Genomic DNA, 24,240 nt, shown 5'->3' on the forward strand with positions numbered 1-24,240 from the left:
TGGCCCATATCCCTCTAAACCCTTCCTATTCATATACACATCTTGGATGCCTTATAAATGTTGCAATTGTACTAGTTTCCACCACTTACTCTGGCAGCTGATTCTCTCTTCACCCACGCACGCACCCACGCTTCAGGGAAACCAGTCCCAGCCTGTTCAGCATCTCCCTATAGCTCAAATCCTTCAACCTTGGCAACATCCTTGAGTCTTTTCTGAGCCCTTTCAAGTTTCACAACCTCCTTCCAATAGGAGGGAGACCAGATTTGCACACAATATTCCAAAAGTGGCCTAACCAATGTCCTGTGCAGCTACAACATGACTTCCCAACTCCTGTACTCAATACTCTGACCGATAAAGGAAAGCATACCAATTGCCACCACTTTTTGCATCAATTGTGAGCTTGCACCCGTTCTGGACTAAAGAATGGTAGACTGGTTAATATTATTGTAACTGACTATTCTGCTAGTTACTACCGAAAGATTGCATTGTTCCTGGCAGAGCAGTTCATTTGAATCGCTGTCAGGACAGTGACCTCCCAATCCATCCTCTCAATTGCTGAATGTGGCAGGAGTTGCAATGTAGTGAGAACGTTATCAGCTCCAACTTGTCCAACAACCTAACATGGACATGGGTTGTTCAGTCGAACTGTTCCTCCAAAGATATGGAGAAGTGTGTGAGCACACAGACTATGTACTTGTTTTCCTAGCCTCCCAGTTACCTTTTTTTATTCTCTTGTGGGATGTATGTGTCACTTGCTAGATCAGAATGTATTGTTCATCTTTAATGGCTCTTGAGTAGGTGGCAGTCAGTTGTCTTTTTGAATTCCTACGATCATATTGTCTAGATGCATCCACAGTGTTGTGAAAGGCATTTCAGGTCATTGTTGTACAGCAGCATTGAAACAACTGTTTTGAACTTCAACTTAGTCAGTGTTTGAGAGCCTGCAGATGGTGGTGTTCCCTTGTGTCTGCTGCCTTTTATTCTTCAAGATAGTACAGGTTGCAGGTTTCAAACATTTCAAAGGCATCAGGGATGAAAATGTGTTGCTGGAAAAGCGCAGCAGGTCAGGCAGCATCCAAGGAACAGGAAATTCGATGTTTCGGGCAAAGGCCCTTCCTGATGAAGGGCTTCTGCCCGAAACGTCGAATTTCCTGTTCCTTGGATGCTGCCTGACCTGCTGCGCTTTTCCAGCAACACATTTTCAGCTCTGATACTCCAGCATCTGCACACCTCACTTTCTCCTCAAAGGCATCAGGGAACCTTGGTGAGTCACTGCAGTTCATCTTGTATATGGAACGCAGTCCTACCACTGTGCAACAGTGCTGGATGGAGTGACTGTTTACCTAGATGGGTAATATGTGGATGAAGTGTCCAGATTGGAGTGGTGCTGGAAAAGCACAGCAGGTCAGACAGCATCCGAGGTGCAGGAAAATCGACGTTTAAGGCAGAAGCCCTTCATCAGGAAGGATGAAGGGCCTGTGTATGAAGTAGTCTTCGCCATAGGATGGTATGTAACAAGCTTCTTGAATGTTGTTGGAGCTACACTCGTACGGAGTATTCCAAAAATGTTCCTGATCTTTTATTTTGTAGATGATGAAGACCTACATTCTTCTTGCTATCGAATCCTTTCTGTGGTTAATTCAATTTAGTTTTTGGCTCATGTTTTAAAATCCCCACCCACTCCCCGAACGTCAAGGAGAGATGGCCATCTTGTTTCCTATTGGAAATTATCGTTGCATGGCGTTAGTAGTTTGAATGCTACTTTCCCCTTTTAAGCCCTAGCCTGGATATTTTACAGGTCTTGCTGCAAATGGATATAGGCTGCTTCAGTGCCTAATGAATCGCGAATGGTACTGAACATTGTGCAATCATCAGGGGACACTCCAACTTCTGACAATAAGAAGAAAGGAAGGAGGTTGATGAAGTAGTTGAAGATGGTTGGGCCTATGACACTGAGGAATCTGAGATGCTGACCTCCAAAAGTCATAACCGTCCTCCTTTGTGCTGGATGGGTTTTCCCCTTACTCACATTGAGTTTTGCTGGGGCTCCTTGATGCTGCGCTTGGTCACATTCAGCCTTGATGTGCAGAGCAGTCACTCACCAATCCCTTGCTGAGTTCAACTGGTTTGTCCATGTATGTACAAGCTGGTAATGAGGTCAGGATCTGAGTGGCCCTGGCAGAACCCAAGCTGGGCATCACTGAGTAGTTCTGTGCTGAGCAAATGCTGTTTGATAGTATTTCCCTTACTTCATGATTAAATGTTTTTAGTCACCAGTGATCTAATGAGGCACCAGTTAGGTGGATTTGTCTTGCTTTCTGGACAGAGCATGCCTTAGCAGTTTTCCATTTTGCTAGCTAAATATCAATATTAGAGCTTGTTATGTTTAAATCCATGGCTGAATCATGTGGATGGCTCCAGCATTCCAGGACCATGCTACTACTTTTGAGGAAAGATTGTATTTTACTGTTTTTTAAAAAAAATTGTATCTTATGTCAGATTTTTTTTCTCTCATAACACAGGAGGCACAGCTTGTCGAGCACTAAGTTGCTGAGTCCTCAGATATCTGAAAATGAAGATTCAAAATCTGTATCTAAGTTGGGTGTGTGCAATAGGGAAATAGTTCGAAGAGGAGCCCTCATTCTTTTCTGTGATTATGTGGTAAGATTCAGTAGAATTATTATTGAGTTTTAAAGCAAAAGATTGCAAAATCAATTCCATATGTGTCATACGGAAGTAGTATTAGCTTAGTTAGTATAAAATTCAGTCTCTTGGCATATGAAGAAAATGGGTTTTGTTCTGTGTGCTTCCGTTAGCTAAATAGGTTCACTGTGGTAACTCAGCTACTTTGTGAGTGATGAAGCAGAAAATTCAGATGAAGAAGTCTGTCTGTCTTCAAAACCATAGATGGCCATTTAGCTGTTAAGCAAAAGATGGAGAGCCATAAAACCGGTGCTTGCTAAAACAATTTTGGTACTGAGCTCATGTCCTGCAATTCTTCAAAATATAGACAGTTCAATCCATTGTGTCTTGCTTCACCATTTTGTTAGCTTGCAGTAATTTTTCATCTTTCTCAGCTAAGTTTTGTGCCCATTCTCAGTCATCCTCTGTAGAATTTGACCCCTCGAGTCTGTTCCAGTGTTCTTAAAAAATTAAAATATACATAATTTCAAGTACATTTAACAAAAAGTTAAGATGAGTTGTTTTTCCTTCCTTGTGAGAGATTGGGCTTTTAAAATAACTGTCATGGGACGTGAATGATATCAGCTAGGTTAGCAAATGTTGTACCTCCCGAACTGCCCTTGAGGAAGGGGTGGTGAATCACCCTTGTTGAATCACTACAGTCCATGGGAGGGTAAGTACACGCACCTGCAGTGGGAAGGGGAGTTCCAGGTTCCTTTTCAGTGAAAGGGAAGGATGTTTATATCTCAAAATTGATGGATGCTGATTTCTTTCCTCTGTTGTTCCAGTGTCAAAACCTTCACGATTCTGAACACCTGACTTGGCTGATAGTCAATCATGTTCAAGATCTCATCAATCTTTCTCATGAACCACCAGTGCAAGATTTTATCAGTGCTGTTCATCGTAACTCTGCTGCCAGTGGGCTTTTCATTCAGGCTATCCAGTCCCGATGTGACAATCTTGCAACAGTAAGTATGTTCTTCCCCAAATTATATGTTTGTGCTATCAGCTCTTCAAGCTCCCTGTTGACTGACTGACTGTTAGGCCAGTGAGCATCAGAACCAACCATGGAATGAACTTGTACCTTCAATGTGCATTAGTTTGGTTGAACTGACCTTACTGGAGTTAGGAGCGTAATGCTTTAATTCAAAAGGTTGGAGAGAATCAAACGTGTCTTACTGCATCACTTCAGCTGGTGTGAATAACAAAAGCTTTATCAGCATAGGGGGACCTTTAGATGGAATCGATAAAAGGCCAGTGGGATACCCACAGGTTTGAATGACAAGAGGCAAGACTAACCCTCAGGGTTTCATTCTGTTGGAGCAGGTAATGTAACTGCGCTGCATGTATATGGTGGTTGCATAAGCCCACAAATGTTTGTGATAACTTTTCCTGCCTCTCTTTTGGAGACAATTGGCATAGAAGGCAAGGACTTTTTTTTTAACTGACCATTCAAGTCCACACCTTGGTGCTGAACAGTAGTGATTTTCAATTCTTGCCTGTAGAGCTCTTCTCCCATGACTACTGGTGTCAGGTTGTGACTATTGCGCTCAGATTTGCACCTTCTTTGGCCTGGCTACTTGTTGGCAATGATGACTGGATCTACATCTGGAGTGTATTATTTGCTTGCCCCATGTCTAGTTGTAGCTTGTACCATATCAAATGGAAACAATCTCTTCAGTGAAGCCAGTGGAACCTGTCTCAGTCCTACCTGGGATATAGAATTTACATCACAAGAATAGGCTTGTGTTCATTTTCTTTGAGCCCTCTCCTAACACATTTCCTCAAAGTAGAGAACGGCATTTTTATTTCTTCCTCTCGTGTATTTATCTAGCTGCTTAAATGTATATTTTCTGTTCACTTCAACGGCTCACAATCACCAATTGCTCCTTGCAGTAGTGAGTTTTAGGTTCTCATTACTTTTTGGGTAAAGATGTTTCTCCTATTCTCCTTACTGGATTAACTTATTGCACTTGAATCTTATTGTCTTCTCTCCCCCTACCTTGTAGCCAACCATGTTAAAGAAGACCCTGCAATGCTTGGAGGGCATCCACCTCAGCCAGTCGGGGGCAGTCTTGATGCTGTATATTGATAAACTGATCAGCACACCATTCCGAGTACTGGCACGGATGGTGGACACTCTGGCTTGCCGACGAGTTGAGATGCTTTTGGCAGAAAGTTTGCAGGTAAAATGAAATCTTGCAGTTTAATTAGCTCTGCAACTGCACTCTTTGGCTTTAGTCCTGTGACCATTTTCTCCTGATATGTATATTATTTTGCCATGTAATTTCAGCTGAAGTCATATCTGAACATATTGTGCTCAGTTATGTTATAGGAATATGGGTTAGAGCTCATAAATTTGCAGCCTGCTTGACTATAATTTTCACTTGATTGGGCAACAGGTTATAATCATACACCATCTTTAATTGGGTAACACATCCCAAGATGCTTCAAAATATTGCGAAACCAAATTGCACATCAAGCCCAAAAGAAACGTTGGATGAGATATTGAAAGTTTGCACAAAGTGGAAGGTGCAAGCTGGAGCTAACTTCTGCACTTGAATTATTTTTCTTTACTCCTTTATGGAATGGTCAGCATAATTGCCTATCCCTAATTGCCTTGAAACAGATCGGCTTGCTCGGTCACTTTAGAGTAGATGGGCAGCAGACTGGAAGAACACAGCAAGCCAGGCAGCATTAGGAGGTGGAGAAGTCGATGTTTTGGGTGTAACTCTTCAGGACTGGGGGAGTTGTAAATAAAGGGAGTGGTGGGGGAGGGTAGAGCGATGAAGTGGGATAGGTGAATACAGGCAGAGGGTATGACCTGGTTGACCAATGGGAGGAATGAATCTGATAGGTGGGGGGAGGGGGGTTTCTGGGAAGGTAGTCAGAGGAAGTAGGGGAAGGAAGATCATTTGAAATTGGAGAACTCAGTATTGAGGCCTCTGGGCTGTAGGCTGCCAAGGCGGAAGATGAGGTGGTGTTCCTCCAATTCATGGTTTGGTTTGTTGTAGCAATGGAGGAGGCCAAAGATGGTCAAGTTAGACAGGGCGAGGGAAAGGGAATTAAAATGTGGGGTGACTGGGAAGTCTGGTCGGCCCCTGCAGGCCTGACTGAGATGTTTGGCAAACCGTTCCCTAAGTTTACGTTTGGTCTCCCTGATGAAGAGAAGACCACATGGTTTACTGCATCAAGTACACTCTAGATTGGAAGAGAGGCAGGTGAACTTGAAAGGACTGTTTGGGGTCCTGGATGGAGGTAAGGGGGTGTGGTTTACTGGCAGGTTTTGCATCTTTTCCGGTTGCAGGAGAAGGTACCTGGGGATTTGGGGGGGATGGTGGGGAGAGTGGTGCACACCAAGGACTGTCGAAAGGAACGGTCCTTGCCGTAGGTGGCGAGGGGAAGATGTTCTTGCTGGTGGGTCCAGTTGGAGTTGGCGGAAGTATTTAAGAGGACGTTTTTGAGTGCAGTTAAGAGTTAACTGCATTGCTGATTTACAAAGCTTTATGTTGGGAGAATTATATTGTAAAGTTCGCACACTGAATAACTACTGATGGGGCTTACCTGTTTATATATTTATTTTTTAAACTTGTGTGGGGGTGATATCTGTTTTTGCTGTGCCCAAAAGTGTTGAAGCAGCAATATTAGAATAATTGAAATTTTTGGCCATATGGAACTTTATTTTGGTTGAACAGCGACATGTTGTTAAAGATTTTTGTCTTGTGTTCATCAGGACAAATGCAAAAATAAAAAATTAAGAATTAATATTACAACAGAAAAGATTGTTGTTTGGTTGGCAAGTCAATTGATATGCTATGACGTTGTAATGGAGAAGGCAACAAGGTTCCTCAAGCTCCTGAGTTAATATTTTAAAAAAAAACAAAGCTTGAATGTATTCCACTTATTTGCAGAGGACAGGTGCCTGCATATGGGTGTATGTTGCTTCTGGCAAACACAATGAGCCACCTTATGAGCTTAACTGATCACCTTTTAAATCATTTGAATATCAGCACACTCAGCATTGTTGTGATTTATTTGCAATTTGGCATTCTTGATTGTCTTGAAAACTTCAACACATGCAGCCTCAGAAACATGTCTCATTTTCCAGCTATATTAAAATGTTGCGAATCCTCTCATTCTGATCTTGTTCTTTGAGTAGGTTTGTCCATCCCAGCTTGGTTCAGTAGCTGGTTTGGTCATAAGGTCATTGGTCGGTTTGTATGAAGGTGACATTTAACTTCACCATTCCAGAAAACTACTACCCTTCCTTTCCAAAAATAGTACTATTTGGGCATTCTCCAGTTTCCATTCACATACCATATGATTATACCGCAGTCTTTTTTTTAATGTCAGGGTAGGGAGGTGAGATGTTGGTATAGTTTCGCATTTAGAATGATGGCATCTTTGCTAGTTCATTCTATCAGAGAACAACTGAATCCTGAAACAAATGCAAGAGATGTTAGGACAGAATGAGTAGAATGCTTTACACAATTCAGATGTAAAGGGCATAATGTATATATCCTTGAATCCTGAACAATGTTCCCTCTAATTTTCTTGCCACCTATGTGAGCCTCTGAGGTCCCGTGTGAAGCAATGACTTCCGGAACTGGAAGTCAGTGCTGCAATTGGTGTGCTGATGTTGATTGCCATGCGTAGTACATCGGCAACTTAGAAAGAATGTTTATCCTGTGGGAGATGAGGATGAGAAACTGGAGAATGCCCAAATAGTATCCTTTTTCGAAAGGAAGGGAAACCGAGCTAATTCAGCAAATAAAGGTGAATTAGCTCACTGTGGAGACAACGTTGGAGCCTGTAAGGATGAATCCATAGCACATCTAGGTAAAGAAAAATAGAAATGGCCAGGGGTTTTAAAAGATACTGTTATGACCCAAACCCCTCAACTAACAAGGGATGAGAAATGGATGTGGGATATAAGGGTAAAGCCTTGGGACACTGTCAAAACATGTGAATTTCAGAGATTGGCATCTAAAAACAAAGCAAATGTATAAAACAATACCATATTAAGTTTCGTGATGAGAAAACAGGAGATGGTTAAATGGCAACGAATTCAGCACGAGAGAATGGGAGACATGTTGAGAGAAACTGAAGAAAGCAAAATTACTTACAAAATGTGTACAGTGAGAGAAATGGGAAAATTGAGACAGTGAAAATGAAAGCAATACCTTTACAAAAAGGAAGTTGTCATTTCAAGCCAAAACATTCTTCACCTCCCAGCCACGCAGAAACACCTGTCTGACACCACTATTCTGTCAGTTGAAACTGCTCAATCTGCTGACCGTTTCCTTTTTTTGTTTAGTTTCAGGTTTACAACATCTATTGTGATTTGTTATAAACTATTTTTAAAATTAAGATGCTCTCTTTATAGAATAGTGTTGCCCAAGTGCCACGAGAAGAATTGGAAAGGCTTCAGCGTTATCTACAGACAACTTGTCTTGCTCAAAGGTACAAAGACTTGAATTGATCTTGTGTTTATCCAGTTTATGCTGGCATCATGACAGGAGGGGCGAGAGGCCAAAGTATTCATCCTCGGGGCCTCTGAAAAGTGGGGAAATTTAAAACAAATCGTAGTTACCATGGAACCTTGTTTGAATGTGCGATTGTTGTTGCTTTATCTTGTCTGGTTATGGGTATTGATGCTGTGCCTGGTCCTGAGGTGAGTGTGCTGGTGCATGGCCTTGTCTGCATGGAGGGTGGGGTTGGTTGGTGCAAGCCTTGTCCGGATGAAGGGGGTGTTATCACCATTCCTGATCCAGTTGCAGACAAGTGAGCACTATGCCTGGTCCGTTTATGGGGGTTGTTGCCAAGATTGGCCCAGATATAGGGTGAAAGGTGATGTATTGTCTGCCCTAGATCTAGGAATGTTGCCTTGACTGGTGAGTTCATGCTAGAGTAGGCTTGATGAATCAAGACCTCAGAATGTTGCTGAGTTTTAGAATCTGCTTTGCTATAAGTCTCAGTTAACCTTAGGAATAATAAATTCTGCTTTGATTTCAGACACCAAAGATTGTACTCCCTGCTGGACAGGTTCCGTATAACAGTTGCTGCAGACACAGTCAGCCCTTCACCAATCGTGACCTCTCACCCGCTGGATGGAGACAAGCTGTCCTGTATAGAATCTATCACTGTGGACAAAGTAAGAACACTAGGGCAGTGGGACTGCCTTTTTTTTTATGAATTGACTTGACATTCATCAGTAAATTGAGTGAAAATAGCTGAGGCTAGTTCTGCTCATGAAGTAATTATTTCAGTTGTGTTGCAGCATTATTGGTAAGTTCTCCTGATAAATCTTACTAAATGGGAATAATTAATTACCTTTGACAGGGGATTTAATGAGTTTTGGCAAGGTGAATAGAAAGATGAGCATTCTGAATATACGTTTGCTTGTGGAGTTGGAAGGTTTGTTTTTAGAAGTTTTGTCACCATTGTCGGTAACACCTTCAGTGAACCACTGGATGAAGCATTTGCAGACGCACACACACACTATAAAAGATTAAAAGCTATGAAGATTGCTTTTATTCCACATTTTCAAAAACTATAAAATGTCTTGTCACAATAGTTTCAACCACTCATTGTATCTTCTAATGGAAAACAATGTTTGTATTTCAATAAGAAGGAAGTATTAGGGAAGAGTTTTGCAGTGGGATGAAGTGACCTTCATTGAGAGAATGTACATTGTCAAAACTTTTGAATACTATGTTACCTGAGGTGAGTGCTCCCATGGCACTATTTCTGAAGCAAAAGGAGTTATCTGTAGTGTAAAAATCTTCGAGGAGAAAGTGAGGTCTGCAGATGCTGGAGTATCAGAGCTGAAAATGTGTTGCTGGGAAAGCGCAGCAGGTCAGGCAGCATCCAAGGAATAGGAAAGCCTGATGAAGGGCTTGTGTCCGAAACGTCGAATTTCCTGTTCCTTGGATGCTGCCTGACCTGCTGCGCTTTCCCAGCAACACATTTTCAGTTATCTGGAGTGTCCCAGGCCAATATTTATCCCTTGTGCAGCAATCGCTCTTGTCATTACCAAATTGCTGTTTGTTGGAGCTTACAGTGTACAAATTGGTTGTTGTGTTGTCTACTTTGGATTCTTGTGGCAGGGTGATAGTGTCCTTAGCTCTCAGTCAGGAGGCCTGGAATCATGTTCCAGCTGCTCCAGAAGTATGTAATAACATTTTTGAACAGGTTGATTGGAAAGTATCTTGAACAATAGCTGTCATTCAATAAGTGCTTCATTGGCAGTAAAGTGCTTTAGGATGTGCAATAGATAAGAGAGACACTTACATATAAATCTCTGTTAAGCATAGGGGTATTAACTGCTGTGCTGTCCCACACAGTAAAATAGCTCACTTAACAAAATGTAGTGATACAGCAGAGGTGAGTTGCTTTCTTCAGAATGGTACAACTAGAAAACATTCTTAAGTAATATTAATGCCAGTTTACAGAATGACTCGGAACTCTTTTCCTTTCCTGTTAACTGGAGGACAATCGTGTAAGGCTTAGGGGAGGAGGGGGGTTGAGAGGCAAAAAGAAAATCCTTTATGGAAAGACTGCTTGTCCTTGATTTGCCCCATTATTGTTATCAAATGTTTGTTAATTTTCAGCAACCTGAAAGCAGCCAAGAACAAGATGTAACTGTTAGAATCCTAGGTTAGTTACAACATGAAAGGACACCAATCAGCCCACCCTGTCTGCTGTGGCCCTCTTAACTGTGATGTTGGAAAGTTTGTGCAATACCTTACTGAGATCAATGAATAAGAATTAAACTCCTATGATTATATTGAAAACCCTTGTTCAGTTAAAGATGCTCTTATTGTTTTCTTGTGTAAACAGGACTGGTATGTCTCCCTTGTTAAATGGCAGTGCTGCAGCAAGTTAAATACTGCTCTAATGGAGTGCACTGAATTACTTGATAAACTTCCTGAAGATGACCTCCACTCTGTCATGACAGCTAAGGTAATGGCTTGGCCGGGCTGTGCTGAATTAGTGCTCCTAATTCCTTTACCCACCTGGGAAATTGAGCACAGGTGAAACTCTACAACAGTGTAATTGACCAAAAAGCTGAAATGCTTCCTGGGAGAGTGACAGAACGAAGTGAATGCTGTGAAAGATGGAAGACCTGAAGGGGTCAAAAGAATCTTTTGGAAGGAAACTTCTAGTGCCTTTCTAATACTAACATTTCTTCACAACTATGTGAAAATGTTACACCAATTTTCTTTCAAAATAACAGTAAAATCACTGGCATTTGGTTTCATTAAATAAATTTATACCTCTCCATTCTTAAACTGCCTGGATTACAGCAGTTTGTTAATGTTGGAAAAGCACTTATTTGAATGCTGCTGCATATAAACTTTATGCAGTGAACACATATTGATAATCTAATGCCTTTATCACCATACCATTTCTGAGAGAGCTGACTAGAAAACTATATATAGATAGTTGAGAACTAACTTTTGTATTGTGGTACTATTTTTGAACATTTGATCATGTTTTCAATATGCTGTTTATCTTTCCTTTTTTAGGAGTTCAACCTGAACCTTCTGATGCCCTGCTTGGCGTTTGGTTTGCGTGCAATCTCTGCAGATCAGACTAGTGTGCTTTTTGAAACTGCCAGGCAAATCACCTTGGACCAGGTGGCATTCCATGTCCAGCATCTTCCTGGCAACCATCGGGTGTTCCAAAGGTTGTGTCCATCACCCAGTTCCTCTTACTGGAATAAGATTGGTGAGCTTTATGGTAAGAGAACCCTGCTGCAAATGAAGAAATCAGAGTGAAGTTAGGACATGGAAAAGAAAGTTGTATGGATGTAGATTCTTCCATGATGTTTATGTTCTTAATTGTTTTCTTGCTAATAACATACTTTTGAAGTGGAGCCGTGGTTATGACATAGAAAATCCAGCTGCTAATTTGCACCCCCAAAACCGCCACGTGATAATGACCAGAAAATCTGATGGTCATGTCATTTGGGGGATGTATGTTGGCTAGACATGTGGCATAACTGCTGCTTTCATTCTTTTGCATTCATGTAAAGGGCAGCCCAGTTTAATATCTCGTTTGAAGGACAGCATGTTCAGCTGTGTAGCATTCCCTCCGTGCCAAAGCTTCAGCCTCTATCTGGAATGGGCCTTGAATGTTCTGAATCAGAGGCAAGAGTGTGATCAGTGGAGTAGCATCTGAGGCTTACAGAAACAAAGTTAACAGATAATCACGGAGGTCATCATCAAGTAAATATTTGAAAATCTTTCAGAGAAAAAGGGAAAATATAGTTGAAACCAATGACTGAGTACCATAAAACCTATTGGAAAGTAGAAATAGTGCTTGGGAAAATATACAATTCATTTTTCTGTTCTAGATCATCTTTTTGGAGGGTCAGTTATGTTGTTCTTCGAACTGAATTTTTTCAGAAAATCTTTTGAGAGTTTTGAGGGTCACTGGTCCAGCACTTGTTGGTTATCCTTCATCAGGGAGTAGGTGGCGGTGAGCTACCTTATTGAACAGCTGCAACCCGTCTGCTTAGACTATTTAAAAATGTGTTTTATTTTGGTCTGAGCCAGATTTTCCTTTTTGCTGTTTTTGTTGAAATGGTTGTCATTAATCCACATGCATTTATTAAACCCTTTTGTTTTACAGGGGATATGCAGTTCTATCATTCTGTTATTAGTCTGTGCAATGCACTGGCTCAATACCTTCTCTCTCTTCCCAAACTGCTACCATCTCTTCAGATTCCCACTGAAAAAGAGGCTGATATTGCCAGCTTCATGGTCTTGTCTCTTGAGGTAAGGCTTGGAAACTTGCAGCAAAAAAGCAACTTCGGATCTGTTAACCAGCGAATATATTCACCTTGTTTGTAAAGTTTACGTTGGGTTTCAGATAGAATGCCACAGTTGTGTTGAAAGAGATGTAGATGTGCTTTCATTTTATTTTGCAATGTGCACTCTTTTATGTAAACATGCTGTGTTGAACCCATTGTGTTTGGGACCACAATATGACAGTTTCATAGTCAATTACACATCTCATATGATCCAAGGTCAGGAATAAACCATTCAGCTCTTTTGTGTTTGCTCTGCCATTCAATAAGATTATGACTGATCTGACTGCAAACTCAAATGTGCATTCCTGGCTATCCCTGATAAATTTTTCCCTTCTTGCTTAAGAAGAATCTCTAACTCCTGCCCTCAAGCTATTCAAAGATTTTGCTCTACCACCATTTCTGGAACAGAATTCTAACAACACTCAACTCTAACAGAAAACATTTCACCTCCGCTTCCTTTTAAATGGGTGCCTACTGATTTTTACATTGGTGCACCGAGAGTTAGGGGTCACAATGAGAGAAGCCATCCTCTCCGAATCTACACTGACAAGATCCCTCAAAATCTTTGTTTCAATCAAGGATTAATATCTCTAGGGCGTGGAAATTTGCTGTCTTTGCCTGGTCTGGCCTGCGTGTGACTCCAAATCCAAAGCAATGAGATTGACTCTTAACTAGCCTCTGAAATTGCTAAACAAGGCACTGTGTTCAAAGCTAATTAGACATGGGCAGCTCAACACCTAGCCTCCATGGAAGAATAAAGATTGTTTAAAAAATCACCTTTTACTCTTCCAAACTCAGCAGACACAAACCTAGCTAGTCCAAACAATCCACTTGTTCAGGTAATAATTTGGCAAATTTTCTCCAATCCGCTTCCACTGTAGTTCCATCCTTCCTTAAATGGGATGATCAGTACTGTGCACAATACTCCTGATGCAGTCTTACCAGTGGTATCTATTTCTTTGTTCAGTTCCCTTCACAATTAATTATAACATTAGATGAGCTTTCCTCATTACTGTTGTACCTGCATGTGAACCTTTGTGATCCACGCACCAGGAGAGCCAGATCCCTGCACTCCTCAGAGCAGTACAGGCTTTCGCGGTTTGGATAGTATGCTGCTTGTTTATTTTTACTTCAAAAATGGATCATTTTACATAATCCTACATTGCAATTCATCTGTCCGATTTGTCAGCCCACACAAGCACACTTTGCCCAAACTGTCCTAACGCCCTCTTCCAACTTAACTTTGACATTCTTTGTGTCATCAAATTTGCAACCATAGTTGTCCCATGTCCAAGTCAGTTATATAAATTTTAAACGTTTGAGTCCAACCCAATACATAGTACTGTTAAGAAGAAGGTTTCAGGATATTGAGTCAAAGACCAATAAGCAATATAGTTAAAGTCAGGATGGTGAGTGGCTTGGAGGGAAACTCAGATGTTCCCATGTACCTACCATCATTGTTCTTCTAGATATTAGAGGTTATGGGTTTGGAAGATGTCTTGGTGAGTTACTGATTCTTGTAGCTGGAGCACACTGCTGCCACTTGGTTCAGTAATGGAGGGAGTGACTTTTGATAAGTGTCTCCAAGTGGGCTGCTTTGCCCTGGAGTTGTTAAACCTATTGAGTGTTGGTGGAGCTGTCCTCAACTAGGCAAGTGCAGATTATTTTATAACGCACCTGATTTCTATATGGTGGACGAGCACTGAGGAGTCAGAAGGTGTGCTGTTCTGATCAGAATTGTTAGCCTCTGACCTGCTCTTATAGTTAGATTATTTATGGATATAGTTAAATTTCTGGTCGTTAGTAATCCCAGGTTAGCAGTGATGGCAGTACTGTTGAATGTAAAGATTCAATACTTCAATTCTCTCTCCATGGAGATTTTTGTAGCTAGCACTTGTATAGTGCACATTTTACTTGTTATCATCCAAGCTCTGGATAATGTTCACTTATTGCTGTATATGGATTCAGATTGTTTTAGCGTATGAGCATACTTGAGTCAATTTCTCAAACTGTGCAGATATTCCCTGTGGGTCTGGTAATGGGTAGGAGTGGCTGTGCATAACAGGTTAATAGTTTGTTTTATTTTTATGTAAATAGCCAACTTACATAGAATGTGCAACAGAGAAACAAGCCATTTAGTCCAGTGGTTTTTTTTTTGTTTAAATATACTCCACAGGTCTTGCATTAACTTGTATTAATTTATTATACCTTTTATGTAACTGATGTGCTAAGAGGCTTCACAGGAGATATAAGCTGTGAGTGAAGTTTAGACAGGACTGGCTTGAGACAACTATGTGGCTAACTAAGTTGAGTTTTCAATGCATTTTTAGAAACTGAGGTAATCCTAAATAGCTGTAGATTTTTAAAACCTATGATTTGGTAGCTTGGTACAGCCAGTGGTTCAATCTGTAAACTTTAATTTTCTATGTTTGAAATAAATAGAGCAGTGGACGTGAGCACGTTTTGCCAAGTGTTTTACTTGAACCAGAAAATGTCCAAATGCTGGCAAACTAACAGTAGAAAAGGCTGTAAATATGCAGCAAATCAGTCAGCAAGAGATGAAGCTGCAAAACAGTAAAGTATTTGAACTTTCGGCCCATCTCCTGTTCCCTTAGAACAGCTAAGTACTTTAACAATGCTAGCAAGTTATGATGAAGCACTCTGGTGGAAAGGTACAGGGTGGAGGCTAGTTTGGAATGTAATTTGGTCAATTCTGATGTTTAACTGAATGTTGTATATCAGTGCAGTACATTCTCTCTTTCTGTGTGCCTGTTGCTACCATGTTCATGTCATTAATATGGAAATGTGATTTTGTCATTGTCATTCAGGCACTGTGCTGGCAGTTGATGCATGATCAGGTTCCATTAAGTCTGGATTTACAAGCTGCTCTGGATTGTTGCTGCTTAGTTCTGCAGCAACCTGACATTTGGAATCTGCTGGCCTCAGTGGCCTATGTAACTCAAGCCTGCTCGGTTATCAACTGCATCCGGTTCATCATCGAAGCAAGTAAGGGTTTGTTTTTGTCCATTTGTCAGAGCAATAAATGCAAACTTGTTGATCAAGTCTGTTCCATACTGTGATGACTGGAGTATCATGACTACGTGTTTTCTCTCACCTTTCTACTTCTAACTCTGTAACCATGAGTGATATTATGAAAAATTTTAAGAATTGATCAAAATGGGCCAGTCCAGAAACTCTGAACTAAATACTATCTGCACGGACACATGCATTCTGTGTGATGTGATTTCATTTAGCTTTCTTTTGAAGGCATGAAAAAAGTCAGCACTAATCGGCAGTATAACACAATAATTCCTAACTCTCTGGGGCTGTGCTCCTTCTGCTTGAGTTGAGCATTTATTGTGGTGCTGGTGTGATGTTTATCAGTTTCAAGCTGATAATAAATCCATTTAGCCCATTATGTCTTTTGCAGCTCCCCATAAACCAATCCCTGTCACCCTTTTAAGTTTATTTCTTTCAAGTTTCTATCCAGTGTTCTTTTGAAATCATCCATCTTATTAAGTTTCACCATTGTCGAAGGCAGGAAGTTCTAACTCTCTGCCAATAGTTATGCGAGTTCAGATGCTCTATGGATCTCTTGCCCAGATACATGGAACTCTATCCCATAGTCTTTGTATCATCACTTATTGTGTTTTTTTAACCTTACCTGACTCATTTGAATTGTCAGAATCTTCTACCACTCGATCGCATGTCCCCTCCGTCTCATATGCTGTTTTATCTTGTGGCTCCATTGCATTAGATTGCCACATCAGTGCTAATTGAAGGTCAGGCTGGTGCTGAGATTCATTGGGAATCAGATTGAAAATATCCAGAAATATTTTTTAAAAGCAGCATGGACCCAACACGTGGATTTGTTTCATTACTGTTTGGGTTGGTGATGTATGAAGATTCTTGAAACAATCCGTTGGCTTCACACTGATAGGTTAGACAGTTATTATTGGTGAAACTTCACTTTGAGTCAAATATTTTCAAAATGCCGCTGTCTATCTCTAGAGACTTTTTTCCTCTATTTACTGAGCGACAACTTGTGGTCATGTGTTTCTATAGGTGGTAGTTTTGTTTTTGGATTGACATTTTTTTCAGAAATGAGGACAAAGAAGAGCTCCCCAGATTGTGTCAGTATTTACATAGCATGTGTAATACTATTCTTTAAATAAGCATTCTCCCAACCACCATCATCTTTTCTTATCAGTATAATTTTGGTCCATTTCAGTGTTGCTGTAATGGTGTAATGTCCAGTTTTTGCAAGTAATTATTTATCCTATTCATTTTGACAGTTTAAAGGAAACTGTGTTCCTTGGAATGAACAGTCTCAATCCTCAAAGATTTGTTTAAAAGCCCTGAGTTTATTGATTTCTACCTCTGATGCTGTCTAACATTTTGTGCTTGTGATTCATTCTATCTGTTGATTTCAGTGGCAGTTGAGCCAGGAGAGCAGCTACTTTTGCATGAGGAGAGGAGAAAGTCAAATTCTGACGAAAGTACAGTTATGGATGAAGAAAGTGAGGATATGTTTGAGCGTAAGTAGATTTGACTTCACATTGTTCCCTAAGAAACTCCAATTATCTTAGCAGTATGCAGACATTTGAATACAGAAGTTCAAATTTAGATTCTGTAGTTTTTGGAGGTGTTAACTCCTCCTGCACCAGAGCTGTAGTGGTTTACAGCAGAATAGAGGCCATTCAGCCTATTGTATTTGTTCAATCCTTCTTTCCAGTTTTCCAAAACTAAATTTGCTGTTCTGTTTTCTGCCCATGTTCTTGTCTATTGCTTCAGACATTTGGTGAGCTTTTAGTTAAACAACATAAAAAATTCTTTTTCAAACACACCCTTGAGCAAATCATTCCATGCTCCAACATCCTTCATATAATAGAATTTCTCAAAAACCCTTTCCTTACTCACAATGATGGTTGTAAATTAGTGACTCTGTATCACTAACTTTTCAGTCAGTCTTTCTCTATTAATAAATCCCTTCCTAATTTTAAAATTATCTTGAATCTCTCCATTTTGATTACACTAGAGTTGGGTTCAGCATCTTGTGTCTCGTCTTTACTATGGCATTACATGCTGACATCATCCTGATGAATCAGTGCCATTCTATAATGAGGTTTCCAAACTTGTGCATATTGCTGCAACTGAGGTGTAACCAAATATAACTATCATTAGACTGTTGTTGCAATTGGCAACAGTTAGATGAAATTCAGTGCAATGATATCAACCCTAAACTTAAAAGGAATCTGAATGTGCATCTCCAAGGCTACAAGACAAGGTACTGGAAAATGGAAGTAGATTGGACAGCTAGCTTATTCAGTTTAGGTCTGATGGACTGACTGCTCTGTTCTATGTCATAAGTTTTTTTCTGGATTTATAGAAATGTGAAACAATTTACTTTGGTAGGAAGAACACTGAGAGACAATATAAAATAAAGTAAAATTCTAAAAGGGTATAGGAGCAGAAAGACCTAGTTGTAAATGTGTATAAATCAATTTTTCATATTCCATCGTGGGATGTGATGTTGTCCGAAAGTGGCAGTGAGCTGCCGCCTTAAACTGCTGCAGTCCATGTGCTTTGGTGGACCCACATGCTTTTAGGGAAGGAATTCCTGGATTTGACCCACAACAGTGATGGGTAAGTGGACTGGGGGGAGACTTGCAGGTGGTGGTGTTCCCCTGTATCTGCTGCCCTTGTCCTTCCAGATGGAAACGGTTGTGGGTTTGGAAGGTGTCTTGGGATCTTTCGTGAATTCCTGCAATACATCTTGTAAATAATACATGCACGCAGTAGTAGTATGTGGTGGAGGGAGTGGATGTTTGTGGATGTGCCAATCAAGAGGGCTGCTTTGTCTTAGATGGTATCAAGCTTCTTGTGTTGTTGGAGCTGCACTCTTCAGGCAGGTGGAGTATTCCATCACTGGTCCCTGACTTGTGCCTTGTAGATGGCTTTGGGGATTCAGGGGATGAGTTATAGTATTCCTAGTCTCTGACCTGCTTTTGTAGCATCATAGTTATGTGATGGGTCCAGTTGAGTTTTTGGTCAATGGCAACCCCAAAGATGATAGTGTGGGGTTCAGTGATGGTAAAACCATTGACTGTCAAGGGGTGGTGGTTAGATTGGCTCTTATTGGTGATGATCATTGTCTGACACTTGTGTGGCATGAGTGTTACTTGCCACTTGTCAGCTCAAACCTGGATATTGTCCAGATCTTGCTGCATTTGGACAGTGAAGGTGGCAGAACAGGTCGAGAGTGGTTAATAATTTTTTTAATTGGTAGGGGCAGAAATAGAAGAGGAAGGAGGTTTTGTTGAACTTGTGTAAGAATCTAGTTTGGCTCCAGCTCGAGGTAAAGAAAATATTGCTTTAATACCTCATCCAAGAGGTGACATTTTTGATATCGTAGCAACACCTCATAGTTATCTTAATTTGGATATGTTATGGTGTGTTTCTGGATTAACTGGGACTTGAACCCAGAGGCAGGAAAACTACCAGTGTCACAAAATTCTCTGCACCACGCTTCATGCAATGTGACTAAGTTATGGAGCAAAGTTTGAACCCATTCACTTCTAAGGAACAAATTGACTCCTGATTGAGGTGGCAACATTTTTTGGTAGACACGTGACTTTAAAATGATGCTTCGGGGCAAAGACAAAGTACAAATTTTTCAGATTTGAGTAAAGACAAAATCTCTTTTTTCGACGAAAAGACCAAGTTCTGTTTTAAAGCTTACAGGGCACTAGTCTACACACCAATCCAAATGAAGATGTTAAATGCACAGTAGACAATTTACATCATTTTGAGATGTTCCTGAAAGATCTTAACTAGGTAAACATGGAAATTTATCTTGTTTTTCCTTCTTTATTGACTGTAGCACTGACATTCGTGTTATTTCATTTTAATTATCGTTGAGACTGTGCTGTTTTACCCTTCTTTGTTGCCTTCTATTTTAGGACCCAAGTGCATTACGAAGGCCTGTAATGTGATGACTGAAATGGTGGAGTGTCTCCAGACAGTACTGTGCTTCGGGCATTCCAACAACGCACGAATCCCAGCATTCCTGAATCCGACTCTTAGGAATATTGGTATTAGCTTAGCCAGACTGCCTCTGGTCAACGGCTATACCCGTACCCCTCCGTTGGTAAGTATAAGTGACATCGTATTCCTTTTGAAGCTTGCTTCTGGAGTCTGACGTTTGACTAGAAAGTTGTTGAAATATTAAAATACCGATGGATGATGACATTTTATCTACTTGCTGGAGATCTAGAACATGTGACACAATCTCAGGTTAAAGGATAATCATTTAGGCCTGAGGTGAGGAGAAAATTGTGAATGTTTGATTTGGAGATGCTGGTGTTGGATTGGGGTGTACCAAGTTAAAAATCACGCAACACCAGGCTATAGTCCAACAGGTTTACTTGGAAGCTCTAGCTTTTGGAGTGCGGCTCCTTCAGGTGGTAAACTTGTTGGACTATAACATGGCATCGTGCGATTTTTAACTTTGAATTTTTGAAACACACTATCTAGCTTATGCCACTTTGAGAATATTCAAGGTTGTATGGACAGGTGTTTGAGATCTCAAGGAGTATGTGTATTGGTGAGCAGATGAGAAAGTGAATTGATGGCAGACAATGAGCTATGACCTCATTAAATGGTATAACAGAATCAATGGACTGCATGATCTATTGCCCCACCTATTTTTTTTAATGTTCTGTGTTTATAATTTGCAAACTAACAATGCATCACTTAGGAAATTGTGTAATCATCTCCAGTTGGCCATATATAAATTTGATATCAGTCTACTGGGCTGTATTACCTCAGTGGTGGAAAAGGAATTGGATTAACTGCTGGGAATCTGAAGTTAAAGCAGAGGTCGTTAAAGTGAATAGCAACCATTCACATTTAAAAAGAGAAAATTGAGTTGAGTTGATTATATGTGGAATCTTCAGAATGGTGCGTGAGGCGAAAGTGAGTACTGCAGATGCTGGCGATTAGAGTCAATGTGGTGCTGGAAAAGCATAACAGGTCGGGCAGGAAAATCGATGTTTTGGGCAAAAGCCCATCATCAGGAATGAGGCCCTGTCCCTGATGAAGGGCTTTTGCCCGAAACATCGATTCTCCTGCTCCTCGGATGCTGCCTGACCTGCTGTGCTTTTCCAGCACCACATTCTTGATCAGAGCATTAGTCCACTTCTAGTAATTTCTGTGAGTCTTTACTTCTTAAATTCAGCAAATTTTTGAAATTTAGTCATTGTTTTAGTTTTTAAATTTTCAAGTCTTATGATACAAGCCAGTGGAAAATCTCTAACTCAGCATGTACCAGAGTAGATTCACGTCAGTTTAACCTTAAACCAAGTAAAAACATCCTGATTACGTTTTTTCACTCTGTTCCCATTCCTCTTCAGTCCTTACCTTCATTGACATACTGAGTCTAATCATGAATGTTCACTTTATTTCTTCAACCACTAACTTTTAGAATTACATTCTATATTCTTACTACGCTCTGTCAAGAACTTCCCTCTGCATGCTGCTATAGTGCACTATGTGGTCTCTGGAATTACAACCACAGGGGCCACAGTTTAAAAAATCAAGGCCTTCCATTTAAGACTGAAGTGAGGAGGTTTTTTTGTTCCTCTGGTTGTAAGTCCAGCTTGTATCAATTACCATTTTTAAAATTTTAAATACTGCTATAAGTTAGATTCCTAATCTGCATCCTTCTAATAGAAAAAGACCAAATTTTTTCAAAACTTGTTTGATTTTGTGTTTCCTTGTTTTTGAGACTCCTGACTCTAACCTTGTCTCACTCGTTCTCCAGTTCCTTCTAAAGCATTCAGACTTGATGCTAACTGATCACCACTTCTTGTTTACCTTTTGTTCCTTACAGTTTTGGTGTTCTGCAATGTGGTCTTTTTTTTTAAAAACATCTGTTCATTGCTCCTTAATTTTCGTTTCATTAAGAAATTGCCCTTGTCAAATTGTCCAGTTGTGTTGAATTTTTATTCTGCCTCAGTTTAAACTTTTGTGGCTGCTGGATAATGTAACAATTATATTTTACTAATGACTTTCAAGAACATGGTTTCCTACATGTTGTTGTGCTTTTGGATATTGCTTAATGTAAGTCAAGATTTGCAGATAAAATATGAACTTGCATGTCACAGACTTCATTGTATGGGAAGATGTTCCCTTCTCATTAACTCTACTGAATTTACTCAGGTGTGGAAGTTGGGATGGTCACCACAAACTGGGGGTGAATTTGGTACAACTCTTCCTGAAATTCCAGTGGAGTTTCTTCAGGAGAAAGAAGTCTTCAAAGAGTTCATCTACAGGATAAACGTTCTTGGTAGGTGGCAAAAATTTCTGTGAAAATGCACTTTGGTATGGATTTTGTTGACTGTCATTTATAGAGTGAGAGAGGAGATGAGTGGCACGGTGGTTAGCACTGCTGCCTCACAGTGCCAGACACCCGGGTTTAATTACACCTCAGGCAACTGTCTATGTGGAGTTTGCACATTCTCCCAGTGTCTGCGCGGGTTTGCTCCGGTTTCCTCCCGCAGTCGAAAAATGTGCAGGTTAGGTGAATTGGCTGTGATAAATTGCCCATAGAGTTAGGTGAAGGGTTAAATGTAGGGGAAAGGGTATGGGTGGGTTGTTCTTTGGAGGGTCAGTGTGGACTTGTTGGGCCGAAGGGCCTGTTTCCACACTGTAAGTAACCTAATCTAATGATATTAAAATGATAGACTGGTCTTGACAGTGACAATATTGAAAGGATTTTTCTTCCCCCAGCGGAGGAGTTTAGAACAAGGGTCCACAGTTTCAAAATCATGGCCTCACATTTAATACTCAGGAGAAAAATTTGATTTTCTTTTAGATGCTTGTAAATCTGTGGAATTCTACATCACAGAAAGAAAGGAGGCATTGAGTAGCAGAGGCAGGGTTACAGATTTCTGATTGACAAGGGAGGTGAGGGTTATGGGGGCCAGAGTCAAAACTAGTTAATGACATAATCAAATCAGCCATGATTTTATTAAATAGAGCAGGCTTGATGGCCCAGTGCCCTACTTCTAACTCTGCTGTTCTTATTTTTACAAAAGTTAATTAGAAGTTGCTTTCATGATGCAATATTGTGCTGTGGTTTTTATGTTCTTGGCTTCTATTGGCCATGCTCCAAACTTTGTAAGCATTTATTAAGATATAATGTACACTGCCTTGAAGTGAAGTCAGAAGTAGCGTATGTGATTCCTTCTGTTTCAGGGTGGACAAGCCGCACTCAGTTTGAGGAAACTTGGGCAACTCTTCTTGGTGTGCTTGTGACTCAACCACTAGCAATGGACCAGGAGGAGGAAGTTCCACAAGAGGTACAACCAAATGGCCGTGGTGGTTAGAGACCTATTCTAACTGAGCTGTTGAAGACTATGGAAAGAATTGTGAGGATTGATGGAACAAAGATCGAGCATGAGTGGCCAATACCTAGCTGTTATAGCTAGACCATTTAAGATTGACTTCTGCACCAGCAAGCTTTGCACACTTGACATGTTCACATTTTTGCTCATATCTTCATAATTTGGATGCATGTTTTTGCTGTTATGTCTCTCTTGTTGTAACAGTATCCTCTCTATTTTTATTAAGGAGGACACGGAGAGGACCCAGATTAATATACTTGCAGTGCAAGCAATAACCTCCTTAGTGCTAAGTGCTATGTCAATTCCAGTGGCAGGGAATCCAGCCACCAGCTGTCTTGAGCATCAGCCTCGTAATAAAGCTCTGAAGGCTCTGGACACAAGGTCAGTTATGTCAAGTCATAGAGTCATACGGCATGGAAACAGACCTTTCGATCCAACTCATCCACATCAATTGGATGCCCCAATTTTCCCTAGTCTCATTTGCTAGCATTTGACTCCAATCCCTCTAAAATCCCTCCTATTCATATACCCATCCAGATGCCTTTTAAATGTTGTAGTTGTACCTACCTCTACCACTTCCTTTGGCAGCACATTCCATACATATGCCACCCTCTGCGTGAAAAAGTTGCCCCTTAGGCCCTTCTTTTTTTTAAATCTTTCCCCTCTTTCTTTAAACCTGTGCTGTCTAGTTTTGTGTGCTGCCCCCCCCCTCCCCCAACCCTAGGAAAAAGACCTTGGCCATTCACTCTACCAATGCCCCTAGTGATTCTATAAACCTCAAAATGTCACCCCCATCTCCGACGCTCCAGGAAAACTGCTTCAGTCTATTCAGCCTCTCCCTATAACTCAAATCCTCCAGTCCTGGCAACATCCTTGTAAATCTGTTCAGTACCCTCTCAAGTTTAACAACATCTTTGCTATAGGAAAGTGACCAGGTTAAATACTATATTTAAAAAGTGGCTTCACCAGTGTCCTCCATAGTTGCAACATGACATCACCACCTATACGCAATGTTCAGACCACTGAAGGCAAGCGTGCCAAACATCGCCTTCACACTCTACCGACCTGCGATTTCACTTTCACGGAACTATGCACCTGCACTCCTAGGTCACTTTGTTCAGCAACACTACCATCAACTGTATATGTTCTACCCTGTTTTGCCTTTCCAAAGTATAACTCATTTATCTAATTTAAACTTCATTTGCCACTTGGCCCATTTACCCATCTGAGCAAGGTTCCATTCCACTGAGATGATCATCTTCACTGTTCACTACACCACCTATCTTGGTGTTACCTGCAAACTTAGTAACCATACCTCTATATTCACAC

The 24,240-nt window shown here is 40.7% G+C and overlaps 1 protein-coding gene across 9 annotated transcripts in view; it reads left to right on the forward strand.

The window, feature by feature from the left end:
• htt (huntingtin) overlaps positions 1 to 24,240 on the forward strand; it is a 244,085-nt gene that overhangs the window by 179,909 nt on the left and 39,936 nt on the right. For all 9 annotated transcript variants that reach the window (XM_060834685.1, XM_060834714.1, XM_060834704.1 and 6 more), the window contains exons 41-54: positions 2,523 to 2,661; positions 3,471 to 3,650; positions 4,692 to 4,868; positions 8,069 to 8,145; positions 8,698 to 8,836; positions 10,525 to 10,647; positions 11,214 to 11,427; positions 12,322 to 12,467; positions 15,331 to 15,508; positions 16,936 to 17,040; positions 19,465 to 19,652; positions 21,725 to 21,851; positions 22,763 to 22,866; positions 23,138 to 23,292. In XM_060834685.1, the coding sequence (XP_060690668.1) occupies positions 2,523 to 2,661; positions 3,471 to 3,650; positions 4,692 to 4,868; positions 8,069 to 8,145; positions 8,698 to 8,836; positions 10,525 to 10,647; positions 11,214 to 11,427; positions 12,322 to 12,467; positions 15,331 to 15,508; positions 16,936 to 17,040; positions 19,465 to 19,652; positions 21,725 to 21,851; positions 22,763 to 22,866; positions 23,138 to 23,292 (2,052 nt within the window). The remainder of the gene's footprint in view (positions 1 to 2,522; positions 2,662 to 3,470; positions 3,651 to 4,691; positions 4,869 to 8,068; positions 8,146 to 8,697; positions 8,837 to 10,524; positions 10,648 to 11,213; positions 11,428 to 12,321; positions 12,468 to 15,330; positions 15,509 to 16,935; positions 17,041 to 19,464; positions 19,653 to 21,724; positions 21,852 to 22,762; positions 22,867 to 23,137; positions 23,293 to 24,240) is intronic.

This window comes from Hemiscyllium ocellatum, chromosome 2 (assembly GCF_020745735.1).
Source record: "Hemiscyllium ocellatum isolate sHemOce1 chromosome 2, sHemOce1.pat.X.cur, whole genome shotgun sequence".
Lineage (NCBI taxonomy): Eukaryota > Metazoa > Chordata > Chondrichthyes > Orectolobiformes > Hemiscylliidae > Hemiscyllium > Hemiscyllium ocellatum.